This window comes from Macrobrachium rosenbergii, chromosome 8, assembly GCF_040412425.1.
Source record: "Macrobrachium rosenbergii isolate ZJJX-2024 chromosome 8, ASM4041242v1, whole genome shotgun sequence".
NCBI classification, from domain to species: domain Eukaryota; kingdom Metazoa; phylum Arthropoda; class Malacostraca; order Decapoda; family Palaemonidae; genus Macrobrachium; species Macrobrachium rosenbergii.
The window spans coordinates 5,049,827-5,064,640 of record NC_089748.1 but is presented as its reverse complement, the minus strand read 5'-3'; the positions used below and the strand labels follow the sequence as shown (position 1 = coordinate 5,064,640).

At 38.4% G+C, this 14,814-nt stretch overlaps 1 protein-coding gene across 1 annotated transcript; it reads left to right on the top strand.

The window, feature by feature from the left end:
• The first annotated feature begins 242 nt into the window (after positions 1–242).
• On the top strand, positions 243–14,581 carry LOC136841039 (troponin I-like). Its single transcript, XM_067108094.1, has 4 exons — positions 243–285; positions 1,197–1,365; positions 13,940–14,169; positions 14,331–14,581. The coding sequence occupies exons 1-4, from the start codon at positions 243–245 to the stop codon at positions 14,579–14,581; spliced, it is 693 nt and encodes a 230-aa protein (XP_066964195.1).
• The last annotated feature ends 233 nt before the right edge of the window (positions 14,582–14,814 follow it).

The following is a 14,814-nucleotide window of genomic DNA, read 5'->3' as shown; positions in this document are numbered from 1 at the left end:
TTAGGAAGGGAAAAGGACTAGATATTGAAGCGAAAGTGTAATGTTTGAAGGTACTGTTGAATAAACTCTTTAAAAAGGTTGTTTGTTGATGCTAAATGAGAATGAGAGAAAAAAGGGAGACGCTTCTAAAATTATTCTTTTTCCATGAAAACGTATAATATGAAAAGTTGAAAGGTTGAGAAACGTCGATATGTATCAGACATGTGAGAATGGAAGAGTATGAAAAATTTAATGGTTGAGTAATGTCGACACATAACAGACATGAGAGAAAAAAGGATAGCAAAGGTGAGTAGATGGATCAGATTGATTTGATGTGGCTTGGTCGCGTGGAGAGAATTGTGAGCAAATATTTAGAAGAAAATGTGCGTATTATTCAGAAGTGCTGGGAGGACGAAAGAGAGGGACACCAAGCAAGTACTGGGTGGATGGCAAAAAAGACTTAATTCGGTAGAGGGCATTTAATGCCCAGAAATTAGAGACTGTGTACTACACGGAAGTGAATGGCGTAATTTGTGGAAAGGGGCTCGACTCACTGCTGTGGACCTTCAGTGTTGGTATACGAAACGGCAACGAACAGGTGTTCATCCTTGCTTCAGTAGTGAAAAGACGGAATTGACGGTAAGTACTGTTTTGTACAGTCACCCCCTTTTAGAATACACTTAAGTATGTATGCATATATAGACATATACACACACACACACACACACATATATATATATATATATATATATATATATATATATATATATATATATATATATATATATATATATATATATATATATATAATATATATATATATATATATATATATATATATATATATATATATATGTGTGTGTGTGTGTGTGTGTGTGTGTGTGTATGTGTGTGTGTGTACAGTTACACATTTACTTAATACAGTAAAAGAATGTTATGCAAAAGAAGCCTTCATATAAGAAGAGAAAAATCATTTATAAATTCATCAGGTAATAAAACAACTTCACGAATATATTCTGGTTACTAGCACGTCAGGTCACAAACGATTGTCGATCATTTCTTATTACAAAACATACATCCCTAGAAGTGGTATTATTTACAGATTTCTTCACTGGACTTCAAATGATCACTGCTATGGAAAAGATAAACTAACTTTCCTTTCGTCACAGAGCCCTTATTCAAAAATCCAGGATAAGTGAGGACTTTATTCCCCTCAGCATCAGATCTCCACAGCGCCCTGACCGGATATCCAACTTTACCTCCCGCTTCCCCTTACCCCAAAAAGTTGGGAAAGAACTGCTCCCAGGACAAGGAGGAGGGAGGGACATCGATCTCCAGTATTATATATTCTGCAGAGAAAGCCGAAGGGCTCAGGCCTCCATTAATGTAATGTTATTTTGGCGCAAGAGAGAGAGAGAGAGAGAGAGAGAGAGAGAGAGAGAGAGAGAGAGAGAGAGAGAGAGACTATACAAAGTAATTCTGACCGACAAAAACTCAAGAACATACAGTATATATAACTCGGCTTTTTTTTGGGGTGGGTGGGTTTGTAAGAGTCTAAATATCTAATAATTTGAAAACATTAATATTCTATTGTGATTGTATTTGAGAGAGAGAGAGAGAGAGAGAGAGAGAGAGAGAGAGAGAGAGAGAATAAAAAAAAATACACATCAAACACAAAATTATATAGTTCGTTCAATTGGTTACAGCCAAGAGTTGCCAGCTAATTACTACTAAAGTCCTTATAAAGAGATGAATGCTTATAGATTATCTGTACTGCGAAATATAAAATTATTGGCACTCATCAACAAATAAACATAAAGCAACTCATACAGCCATTTACCAACACACAATCATACACAAAAATACAAAATTATGCATGCATCACTTGCGAATATTAACAAAGTCACACAATAAAGTATACAGGCACACAGGCATTCTTTTACAAAAATAAAATAAATATATAAAAAAAGCAAGCGTTCTGACAGAAATATTCAAATATATTCATATACATGACGATAAGTGAACAATATTTCATATTCATGAGTCACCAAAATTAATATACGGTTGATTCTAAGACGCCAAACTCGTTGCACTGGACCCATTTCATTTCAAACTGTATGGTAATGTAAGTGACGCATAATTTTTAAGTAATGTTCCGTTTACATTATCAAAATTAAAGATGAAAATACAGAGTGCATACAATAGTAAGGCCTCCCGAGAGAGAGAGAGAGAGAGAGAGAGAGAGAGAGAGAGAGAGAGAGAGAGAGAGAGAGAATTATTCATAAATTACCATACACATACTGTATATGGATGTAAGTATATACATTTACTTCCAGAACAGTTTCAGCCCATTCCTGGTGCGGTCGTCCGAAAAAATGTCTGAGAATCAAACAAAAACCTCCTAAATTCTTAAACACCATCTCTCATGGATTCCAACTACAATGTAAAAGCAACTGAATTCCTAACTAACTCCCAAACTATATTTCATGCAAAGATACATTTCGTTTGTATCTACCACTTTTAAAACATTACTCACGCAAGACCCTTTAGGGACACACAAAACACATGTTCTTGAACTATTTCAAATTTATTAAATGTAAAGAGAAATAATTTACATTCGTAACTAGCTCCAGATTACAATACCAGGAATGTCTGACTTTGGCTTTACTCGGCATTATAAGCAGATGAAATGATTAGGCTATATTTAGAGGAAATATTAATGTAATTTTAAACTTGAAACTAAATCTAAAGCCACAGTCTAGGCACACTGTCCGCACCATTTAATTAACATTATCCCATTGACAAACAACCTAAGCCTACATTGGCCATATTTATGAGGAAATACTGTAGTAAGCACTTTAAGATATGCGTGACTAGAGGGAAAGTAATAAAAATTCTTAACATTTAAAAGAAGCGCACGAATCGAAAAACAGTCCTGATTTCCATAATGGTGCCAATCTATTCCGAATTTCATGAACTAAAATTTTTTTTTAAATTTCAGACAACTATTGTTGTCTTACTATAAACATACTAGTAGTAGTTCTCCTTAGCTTTTTTGTAATCTCAGTTTCTTATAGGCTTTTATATCTATCTGCAGTCTATTCCGTAGAAGCTTGAGACAAAATTCAGTAGTCCCTTGCGCAAGGAAATAAACCTTCCAATTGTCTTAAAATTCACTGGCTTCATCAGAACAAGTAATCTTCCGAGCAGCTATGAGCTATGAATGAGTATACTACGACTCACAAGAACATCAAAAGCTTGAACATTCTTGCACATTAATTTAGCGTAATTATATCTCAAATGAAAATGGGAAGTCATAAAAAAACTTGAATTAAAACTTGGAGGAATACACGCGATGAAAAATTAAAATCTTCAGACAATTTTCATTATTATTTGCCTTTACAAATACATTCGCGGGAATATAATACGAATTTATTTTCATGCATGTACTTTACCTTAAGCTGGAAGTAACGGTAACCAAACAAAAAAATACTGATGATCAACTATCTCGGCTTCATAAATATTATATTCAACTACAACAGCGTCTACAAATCTCGAAAGTAAAAGTAAAACAAAGGCTATTTTTTCTTACAGCTACTCGTCAGTTGACGGGTTAAAGACGAGAGCAGTTTCAGTGAAGACTATAATAACACGTCTATCAAGTCAAAACACCACTAACTACCCATCAACTATCACATGTGACATTGAGACGCACAGGTGTAAAAGACCCCAAATGACCATTTAATATACTTTGTGTATTAAATAATTACGTGAATAAAGCAAAATAAAAGTCACTACAGATTTTCGAAAATGTCCACCTTGCAGGATGTCATATTTTTTTCCTTTTCCTGTTACAATGAAACGCAATTTTTTACAACCTTGTTATTGCATACAACTAAGTAGTGGACGAATCTCTCAATTTTCACTGTTAACCGTTTTGAAAACTACGACAGGTCAACAAATATACGCATACTGAATTAATGTACGCGAATCATTTTTCTTGCAAATTTCGAAATCAAAGAGGAGGTAGTAATATATAAATGGCGAAAGATACTTGGAGGTTCCCATATGGCAACAATGTGATGGAAAGGTGAATAAAAATTTCGTGATGAATAAAAGCCAAACAATAAATGATAGACGAATTCCAAAAGCTGAAATGACACAGAGCGTCATTCCTTCTCTTCCAACGCCATCATCTGCGGAATGCTGAAAATGTTTGCAGTTTTCACCGGCTTCGACGACCCCTATTCATTGACATCATCTTATATCATCCTTGATTGCATTCCCCTTCCCTTCCCTTCCCTTCCCTTCTCTCTCTCTCTCTCTCTCTCTCTCTCTCTCTCTAAATTACAGTATTTAACGGAAACGTTTATCGTTTAAGTCTTTTACGAAATAATGTCCTTTACACTTGCTTACTCTCAGGTAGTCGATTCCATGTTATTCTTGACAAAATTCATCCTCTATTCCGACGGTCAACTCCTTTTAGCTGTCCCGTATTGCAAAAAACTGTGGAACAAGAAAGAGAATGATGGGTGATGGCTCCGTAGCAAAAAATACGAGGAAATCTATTTTCTTAACAGGGCTATTATGTTCTTCAGCTGTTCTTCTTATGTCGCCTTCGCTGTCTATTTGTTAGGCAACTTTATGGCTAAAAGGATAAGGTAACTTCATGGACCAAAGAATAAGGTGACTTCATGACGCAAAGGATACATGTAATCAAACAGAAATGTTCACTGACACACAAAGAAAGCTCAAGCTATAGAGGAGGAGTAATGCCTCGAATAGATAAAATAAACTTTTTTAACAACGAACCTTCCGGGCATTGGAACTTATAAAATAAATAAATGAATGGAAACCCTGTTTAACACAAGGTTTTCTGCCACTGTCGCTACACAATTAAATGAAATTTAGCAAATTACGAATACATACTCATACTCATACACTGAAACACATGGAGGCACAGACAAGGGTAAGCTCATCTATATATCAATTATAATTTTCCACTACCATCATGCTTAAAATGTATCAGGTGCATTATGTACACAGTACTTGTTCATTATTTTATGAATATGAATAATGGAGGGAAATAAATTATGTAACGATAAAAGTGATTCTCTGTCTTCAATTTTTAAGAAGTACTGGTAAATACATGACACTAATGTACCATACCGTAAAAATTTCGGTAATTGGCTTTCTGAGCAATGGTTGGCATAAATAGCATATTACTGGAAAGAAAAATTACTATAATTTATCATACTGCAAAGTAATTGATATCTTTAGTAATCTAAGGAAAATATTCTGCTTTTGATACAAACAAACAAACAAACAAAACCATACATTTGTGTACATAACGTTGATAACTTGCATCTATATTTTACAACGTATCAAAATAATTCCTCGTAATTCGTCATCTTAAAATAATATATTCTACATAACGTTGATAATATTTGAGCAAAATTTTTGGCTCTCTAATGGTCTATGGGAAGAACTATTTATCGCGTTTAGGTGTAGTAAAAACTGATGGCGGAAAAAAAAATGCAAAATGAAAAACCCAAGGAAACTACGTACAACTATCTCTTGGAAAAATCTTACATCATCCATTCTAAAAAAATTCTAATTTTCTTGTACCGAAGAGAGAGAGAGAGAGAGAGAGAGAGAGAGAGAGAGAGAGAGAGAGAGAGAGAGAGAGAGAGAGAGAGAGAGAGAGATAAAAATTTACAAGATTCAAACACAGAGGAGCAACTGGGGAGGTACAAGAGAGGTTAGGCAGCTGTGAGGGTGGGGAGCCTAAGGCAGAGGTCTAATAGAGAAAAAAACGTTCCAATATAAGTATGATAAGGTATGACCCACCTCTTCATATAACCATTTAATCCCATTAATGCTGAAACCGTTAAGGCGGGTGAGCCAACACCTAACCAGGCATGTGCTATTACCTGACACTCCGGGAGGCCTCAAGAGGAATTTCTCTAACGAAGGAATGATGAACAAGATTCAGTCTTACGCTAAACCATTAATCAATAAGGGATCCTTTTCCACACATACCAGAATTTCGGTTTCTATGGAATCCCTTTTCATAACGACTGCCTCTTGCGTAAGAGGAGAGGTCATATCTGTCACTGTTTCATTTTTACTTACGAGTCGTTTCACCGACATTATAAAACATAGGAAATAACAACAAGTCTTCAGTTACTGACATATTCATCAATCAACTGTTAAAATAAGAATGATCCCTGTGCAAGAAAAATCTTACATACAATCTACAATTTTTATTATATTGCCACATAATCTGCACCGCCATGATCAAGGGCAAATTCAAGTGACACGAAAAGAGTAAGAGGGAATAATATTTCATTGCCATTCAATGCTTGATTTGATGATCATTTGGACATCGGAACTTAGTGACAGAGAGAGAGATTAATTGATTGACTTGTTGCTATTAAAATTGGCGTCACAACATCTAGGTTATTGGCGCCGTAATAAATTTAGATAGGAAATTCAAAAGATAAATAAATAAATAAATTTAAAAGGAGTCTCATAAAAGAAATATCTCAAAATATATAAATATATAATCATATCTGTAGAACATATATAGTATGCATACATATACAAATACAGTATATGATCTGAATTTTGTTGAGGAGGCCCGCCTCCCCAACAAACATATATAGATGCTCTAAATTACAGTCCTTCCTGTTGCAAAGATGAAATGTCCATCTCTATCACATTCCCAAGAGAGGAACATATACTACGCGTTTTTTTATTCATTAAAATATTTTCCCAAAGGGACTGCCAAAACCTTTTCATTTTCTGATCTACTAGAGGATATACATCCCGAATGGTAGTAGACATCCTCTGGGTTCCCAACCATCCCAACATGGGAAGGCACCCGGCAAAAATTTATTTCTTTACTTATTCTTTCCAATAAAAACAGACTTTCCAGTATCTCTAAAATCAGAGGGTTTAAAGATTTCAATGACTGAAGTACACTTCTAGAGTCACAATATATAGTAAAACTGTTTCCATTCTGAGTTAAAATTTCCTTAAAGGCCTTTAAAAATGCATTCAGTTCTGCTATAAAAATAGATACAACAGATGATAGTCTCTCGCTTCTTTCTATATCATGGACGGCCAGTCCAGCATCTAACTGAGTCATCCGTGAAAACTGCAACGGAGTTATCATGTTGTGACGAATGATTTAAAAATATTGACTGTATTGCCTCATTGGACATTTCTGCCTTGGTGAATTTGAAGTATCTACACCATTTAACCTCTGGAAGGTTGGGGGCGGGGGGCGGCTAACCGATTACCTAGCCGCTAAAATCTCCATCCTTGGAATGTTTAGTTGCCTGATAATACATTTTACTCTAAAAGCAAATGGTTAAGGCTGCTTGGGGTGATTTTCATAAAACTGCCAATGCCTTTCATCTCTAATACAAATGCTGGTTAAAGATTTAGGGAGCCTCTAAATCTGTATCAGCTCCGAACCAGCAGACGATGGTAATGTAGATCTAGAGGCATCTCAGCAGCATCCACAAGCATGTTCTCAGTGGGAGATGATTTAAATGCTCCTGTAGCTAACCTTATTCCTCCATGATGGACTGAATTAAGCATTTTAAGGATACTAGGCTTTGCTGAGGTGTACACTTCAAACCCATTTGTTAATTTTGAAAAGACTAAAGATTTGTATAGTCTCAGCATCTGAGTTCAGTCTGCACTCCAGGAAATTTGGGAGAGAACTTTCAGCACATTCACTGCTTTCAAACATTTTGTCTCGATATACTTCAGATGTGGAATCCAAGTCAGCCTATTATCAAAAATCACTCCAAGAAACCTTGTTTCACCAACCCATGGGATTCTCTGCCCATGTATGAACAGATCTGGATCAGAATGGAATCCTCTTATACGGCAAAAGTGCATGGTTATTGTTTTATTTGCAAAAAATCTAAAACCATTCATCTCAGTCCACTTTACTACATTACTAATGCAGAGCTGAAGGCGGCGTTCAGCCACTGCCATCATTGTTGCTGCAAAAGATATTGAACGGTCGCCAACAAAAAAAGTGTAAGCTACATCTGGGGGAATTATTTTGGACATCCCATTGATTGCTATGGCGAACAATGTTACACTTAAAACACTTCCTTGCGGCACTCCTTTTTCTTGGTTGAATACATCTGACATTGTTGCTCCAACTTGAACCCGAAATAACCTATTTTTTTTTTAAATGCCTTGATAAAAAAGAGGCAATTTCCTCTCAGGTACATTCATAAAAAAACCCTCAAAATGCCATATCTCCATGTTGTATCATAAGCCTTCTCAAAATCAAAGAAAAAAGTGATGTGATGTTGCTTGTTAGCAAAAGTTTCACATACTGAAGATTCCATTCGAACCAATAAAACAGTTGTGGAGTGCATACTTCCAAAACCACACTGAGCAGGCGACAGATATTTACCACATTCCAAGTACCACATCAAACGTGCGTTCACTATTATCTCCATGATAATCTTGTACAGGCATGATGTCAGTGCAACAGGATGACAATTCTCTGTCTTGAATGGGTCTTTCCCTGGTTTCACAAATGGCAGTAATTTTAACATCTCCCAAAGCTTACGGAAGATATGTTCTCGGAAAATTCTGTTAGTAAGGCTCAATATGAAAAGTCAGGTATTTTCGGGGGCATGCTTATTCATTGAATATGTTGTATCATCCAGTCCAGGAGCTGATTCATTACAATTATTTAAGGCTGATTCAAATTCATCATAGTAAAAGGTACATTGTACAGTTCGTTCCTTGATGTCTTAAAATCAATTTCGACCTGTTCCAGTAGCCTTCTTTGAGCTGAATAAGGTCTGTCACTCTTTTCCTTTGCAACATTTGCAAAATGATTAGCACACTCAATTGCCACTAACTGGAGATCTGCTACTTCACAACCATTGATCTTGATAACTGGAGGTTGGCAAAGAGCAAATGTTCCTGCTATTTTTCTAACTCTCTTCTAAACTAAAGTCAAGGCTGTTTTTTAATTTAGTGAAGATATGAAAATTGTCCAAAAATCCTTTCGTGCCTTTTTAATTTCCATGCAGAAATGAACTCTTGCTTTTCGAAAATTCAACACGTTATACTCATATTTTCGTCCACGGTATCTGGTGAAAGCTGACATCACAGTTCTACACGTTTCCTGGCATTTAAGAGTCCACCAGGGAACAGGTTGACGGATAAATACACCCGAAGTTCTATGTATAGATTGAAGACCAGCTGAGAACATAGCTGAATTCAAAAAGTCAAGAGCATTATCTATACAGGGAAAGTCATCAGCATAATCATTTATTGAGCTGTGTTCCTGGAAGGTTGCCCAATTAGCATTACCAATGTTCCAGTTAGGTAGTCTTGAAGATGGAGCATTTGAAACTACATTCATTACCATTGGAAAATGGTCGGTGGTAAATTTATCATTTACCACTCTCCAATTAAAATCAGTAAGGCAGTCATCACTGCATATAGATAAATCAATTGCTGAAAATGTGCCTGTTTGAATATGAAAATGTGTAGACTTCCTTGTGTTTAGGATTCCCACATTTTCACTTTCCATGATGGAACACAGGAAATTTCCTCTTAGACTGGTAATGAAGTCACCCCAAAGAGGGTTTCTACTATTCAAATCTCCCAGAATAATAAAGGGATGTGGTAGCTGTTGAATGAGGGATTTAAATTTATCAATAGGGAAGACTTCACTAGGTGGTAGATAGAAAGAGCATATTGTATATTTTCTTTCCAGTGGATCTGCACACCTATCACTTGCAGGTAGAGTGGATACTAATAAGATTTTGTGGGGAGCCATTACAAATATATAACGCTACACCCCCATGGTTTCCTATACTTACGTTAGGAAGGGAATGATAGGATGTATACTCTCGTGGGCTGGAACATGTATTATTATCACTCACAGTCTCCTGCAAAGCTATACATGCAGGAGACACTTCTGATACGAGCAGCCTTAGTTCTTCCCATTTAGCTCTTAATCCCTGACAGTTCCACTGGAGAAAATTAATTAATCTTATTTAGACTTCGAGGCTGTTAAACTGGAGCCCCTTTTCAGTGATTACACTTTACTACCTTGCTCTGGCTTTTTCTGAAAGGAGACTGACTGCTGTTGGCTACCTTCCATTTTTTCCAAATATTTACATTATATATATTTTTCCAAATATTTACATTATATATACACACATATATATATTTTCATGGATTTATCCCTCCCTCATTTAACCTCCAGTGCATCATTATTCTTGTAATGCAGTTTCTCCTTTCATTTGACTATGGGGACAGGGAAACATGGCGGGCGAAGTAGAAGCAAGCGTATTTTGAACCAGAGAAAAGCAGTTAAAGCCAATCTTCACCAACGTAGGAATCAACTCCCCCACTTAGCTGATCTGGGATAAACAATGAAGACCCCCTTTTCACCCCCATCACGTGATGGGGGAGTAGTTAGGTACTGCAAACTTAAGGGACATAGTGGGGCTGTCCGACAGGTAGGACCTTAACCTCTAAGTACTTAATCTTAAGGATCCTTTCCCTCCGCTCTCTTTGCTGGCCGTATGACTTTTGCAGGTCCGATAGGTCTACATCTCGACAAACAACACTGAGCATTCTCAGAGATGGGAGCGGAGGCCTCTGAGATCCAGTCCAAGACGCATGTCCCGCGTCCCTTCCACTCTCCACTGGGTGAAAGCTAACTTTGATGAACGGCCAAGTCGATCATGTTTTGGTGCCAACAACTGTAGATCAGGTTCGTGGATCGCAAATAGTCAGTAAGCCAGCCCTTTCCCTCCCCCCTGAAATCCCTTGATTTTTCCACTCCTTCAAATTTGAATTCTTTTCTCCGCAAAAGCTTTCCCTTTGTTAAGTCACCCTACTTCGAGCAGCCCGTAACTCGCTCCATGACTTGCTTCGAAATCAACGTAAAACGATTCAGTGATAAGCATCCCAATATCCCTTCCCCAGTGCAAATTAAGGGCAAATTAGTCTAAGTATTATAAGTGGTTGAATCCTCCCCCCTTGCGAAGATTTATTGTTTAAGGGACAGCCGTGTGTGTATTAACTTCTGACCTCTCTTTCGGAGCACTTCTGTCCTGCCCAGTACGTAATCATATGCCCTAGCTCATCACTGCCATCCAAATTTCGCAACCATTCCTGATCGCAGCCTGAAAACGGAAATCCGTTGCTACAAGAGAATCATCTTAATTAATTGATTCCATTACCCTGGGGTTCACCCCTTCAAATGAATTACCATCAGTGACGACTTAATGTAATTTTAACATAACATAGTTATTGTTATAACAGGGATTGCTGTACTTTTGGCCCCTCCTATTTACAGTGCTCATTTGCCAAGTACTGCATTATTGCTCTACCGTATGTAATTCATGTGTTTTAATGGGCTTGCATTTTACACTCTTTTTGGGTCTTGCATATTGGCCCCTTCTCTGTAAATATAACCCTTTTAAATTGTCAAAGAATTCTAATTCCAAATGGCGACCTTCCATTTATTACTCAAATCCAAGAAGTTCTAAGGTGAATTCCCATAATTTTCATCTTTTGTTTATAAACTCGGGCCCCTTGGTTCTTTGGCAGTTAAAAAAAAAATGATAAATTGTTCCAATTCTCTCCCCAACCAAGGATCCAGTTTGTAACATTGGCAACTTATTGCCAGGATCTAGCCACATTAGCAATAACTGGCCTCGCTATACGCTAAGACTAGGAATGAACTAGGAATATCAGGCATTTTACTGTAATCATTTCATTATTCACAAAGGCATAGAAGCGGCTGGAGCAGAGACTTAAGGTAAAAAAGGGCATTTGCATGGTTTTCTAACATTAAGGATACATAAGGAAATAAGAAAAGTGATATTAATATTTTGTTAAAGAAACGCAACACACCTTCTGTTGTTAGAATTTACGCAGAACGCAAGCGACAGCGCATAGGTTTTAAGTTAGCGAAACAGAGAGAGGCGCGGATTGCCCACCCGCAAATTTCCAAATGTAAGGACAGAGCGTGATGTTGCCACATAGGAATTAGGGAGTGTGTAGTTAGGGAATTATTGCATGTGTGAGCGAGAACAAGTAGCTAAGAGTTTATTTCGGATTAGTTACAGCAGAGAAAGTGTACAATTTCTCGGTCAGTGATAAATTTTGGGAGAACTAGTAGCTTACAGGAAACCGTGTAGTACTATCTGGCATTTATGAGCTAGCAAACGTTCTGTTCGAGTTAGTGCATGCGCAAGCCAGTTGACTGTCGTAGCACTGAAGAAAACATTCCCAAACGTAGTTATTTAACCACCCTCCCAGTGCACTAAAAAGTAAAGTAAAGACATTGTTGATGTTTAACGTTAAACTATTCACCTTTTCATTCAAAACCCGAATTTACTGAAGAAAGTAGAGTGTGTTTGTATTTTCCCTCCAATTCCATTTCCCCGTTTTCTGTCGCACGATGAGCTACCGATCAGCTGTTTTCCACAAGCAACGCAGTTCCACAACGTTCGTTCACAGAACGAACCTCCCTCCGTCCCCTAGCGTAAACCTTGAATATTTTTGAAACAATCTGAAACCCTTTGCCTACCATATCACTTATCATGAAGAGAGTGAGACAGTGAAAAAAATTACGTAAATACTAAAAGTTCATTGCAGAAGAAAAGTAATTTAACGTAATTTCGCATACCAAATTTATTTGCTCATAAACATAAAGTAAAGTGACTTTAAAAGTCATAACAAGTACATTCCGTTACACAACACTCACCAAGAGAAAGAGAGAGATTTTTTTTCCTCGCTTATCCTTTCATCTTAACATGGGATCGACAAACTTTATTTACAAGTTTGGAAAACAACCCACGAATCATAAAAGCTAAATACAAAGAATTTTCTTTAATACAACGCACGTTTAACCTTTCAAACTCATTACTCATTAAAATTTTATCATATACACTGTGCGTGAAATTTCTTAGCACTTGTGTTTAGCGAATCATCTTGCATGCCTGTTTTCCCTTTTTGTGCTTCAGCCCAGATAATTTCTCGTACGCTATAGAGCGCACGTACATCTATCTAATTACGTGTTGTTCAATGTAGTGCACGAATTGGGTATATCTTATTCCAGACTTGCTTATACTGTAAGTGCTAAAGCCGCATATTGAGTGCACTCCCCATATCCTATTTGTCCTCATGTTAGGCAGCGATCTCTAGTTCTTATAACTAGCCACCCACTCGTGTCACACCCAGTTTCCATTTCTCACAGTGCCACCCATCTACAGCACTGCTAAGCACCCAATCACTGAAGCACTTATCTTTCTTCTTTCACTTTCCTTTTCTCCCTCACCTTCTGCTGGAGTCTCTCATTTACCTTTTACTCCTTACTTACCTTCTGTTCAGGCAGAGTACCATTCACCTTCAGTGCCAGTTCATGCACTGACATTTTGCATTGCTGCACGGAGCACTGAGGCACCACAGTGCCACCCAACCAAATTAACCTCTTATAAGCCATTGCACCTGTATTGAAGAAACAGAGTGCCATACAACCAGTGTTTCTACCTATAAGGACCGTGGCTCCTTCAGGAACACCCCATTAACAGTGCACCCACCCATAAGGATCATAGAGCCTTCAGGAGCACTCCCATGTCCCATGTCCTAAGTGTTTCCACTGGTAAGGAATAATAATACCTTCAGTATCACTTCATTTACTAGCGTATCCGCCCATAAGGACTCAGATTTCCTTCAGGAATGCTTTCCTCTAGTGTGACCTTCGCATGGCACACTCACCCACAGTGCCACCTCAATTAAAGGTACCACTCACTGAAGTGCCAATAATCCAAAGGACACTTCCTCATCGTCACAAGCCCTTTCCTCCGGGAACACCCAGTTAATCTACTCAGCACCCCTTCCCCATCAGCAACATGTCAACTGAGGAGCACCAATATTTCAGGGATATAGGGAAGGAGGACGGCCTTGTAGGCCAGGCCCTTCAAAAGTTTGTAAGGGAGCAGATTGCTGAAAAGCGAAAGTACGAAGAAGCACAGCAACAGCACGAAGCCGAACGGAGGAGAGAGGAAGAAGAAAGAGAAGAGCGGAGAAGACGGCGTAAAAGTGAAGAAGAAGACAGCAAGAAACTGAGTAGAGAAGAGAAGAAGAAGAAAGAGAAGAGCGGAGGAGACAGTGCGAAAGTGAAGAAGAAGAAAGGAGAAGACAGCATGAGCTCGCCCTCAAGGACAGGGAGCTTGAGTTGGAGAGAGCCAAGAAGGAAAGCGCAGAAGCTTTAGCAGCCCAACAAGCCTCTAACCCCACTCCATCTGCACTAAATACCTCTCTGTCGACAGTCAATAACCTTGTCGGCAAATGGCCTGAAGATGAGCCAGAACAATGGCTCGAAGAGATCGAATTCCTCTTCGAGACCTATGACGTCAGCCCGGCTGAGAGGGCCTTACTGCTCACAAAGCACCTGGACGGGAAGGCTAAGGTTGCCCACCAAGCCTTGGAAAGAGATCAACTAGGGGACATGGCTGCCGTCCGTGAGGCCATCGCTAAGGCGTGTGAAATAACCCCTGAGAGGTGGAGACAACGATTCTGAGGTATGGCTAAGAACGTCGGCTGGTCCTGGACAGAATGGGCCTGTCACAAGACCCAAGCTGGGTCCCGCTGGTTCGAGTCTATGCGGTGCAACACCTTCGAGGATTTGTTCAACTGGACCATGCTGGAGGACCTCTTCCAGTGTGCACCTGGGCCTCTGGCTGTGTATCTTAGTGATAAGCAGCCAGCCACCCTCAAGGAAGCCTGCCGCTTAGCTGATGCCTGGGAGACGCA

Bases quoted from the DNA above. Each gene is read 5' to 3' on its own strand.
- LOC136841039 (XM_067108094.1), top strand. From the start codon at position 243: ATGTCGACACATAACAGACATGAGAGAAAAAAGGATAGCAAAG. The intron at 1,366-13,939 runs GTAATGTTATTT...CCAATATTTCAG, and splicing joins GGGCTCAGGCCTCCATTAAT to GGATATAGGGAAGGAGGACG. The intron at 14,170-14,330 runs GTGCGAAAGTGA...CTCTGTCGACAG, and splicing joins AGAGAAGAGCGGAGGAGACA to TCAATAACCTTGTCGGCAAA.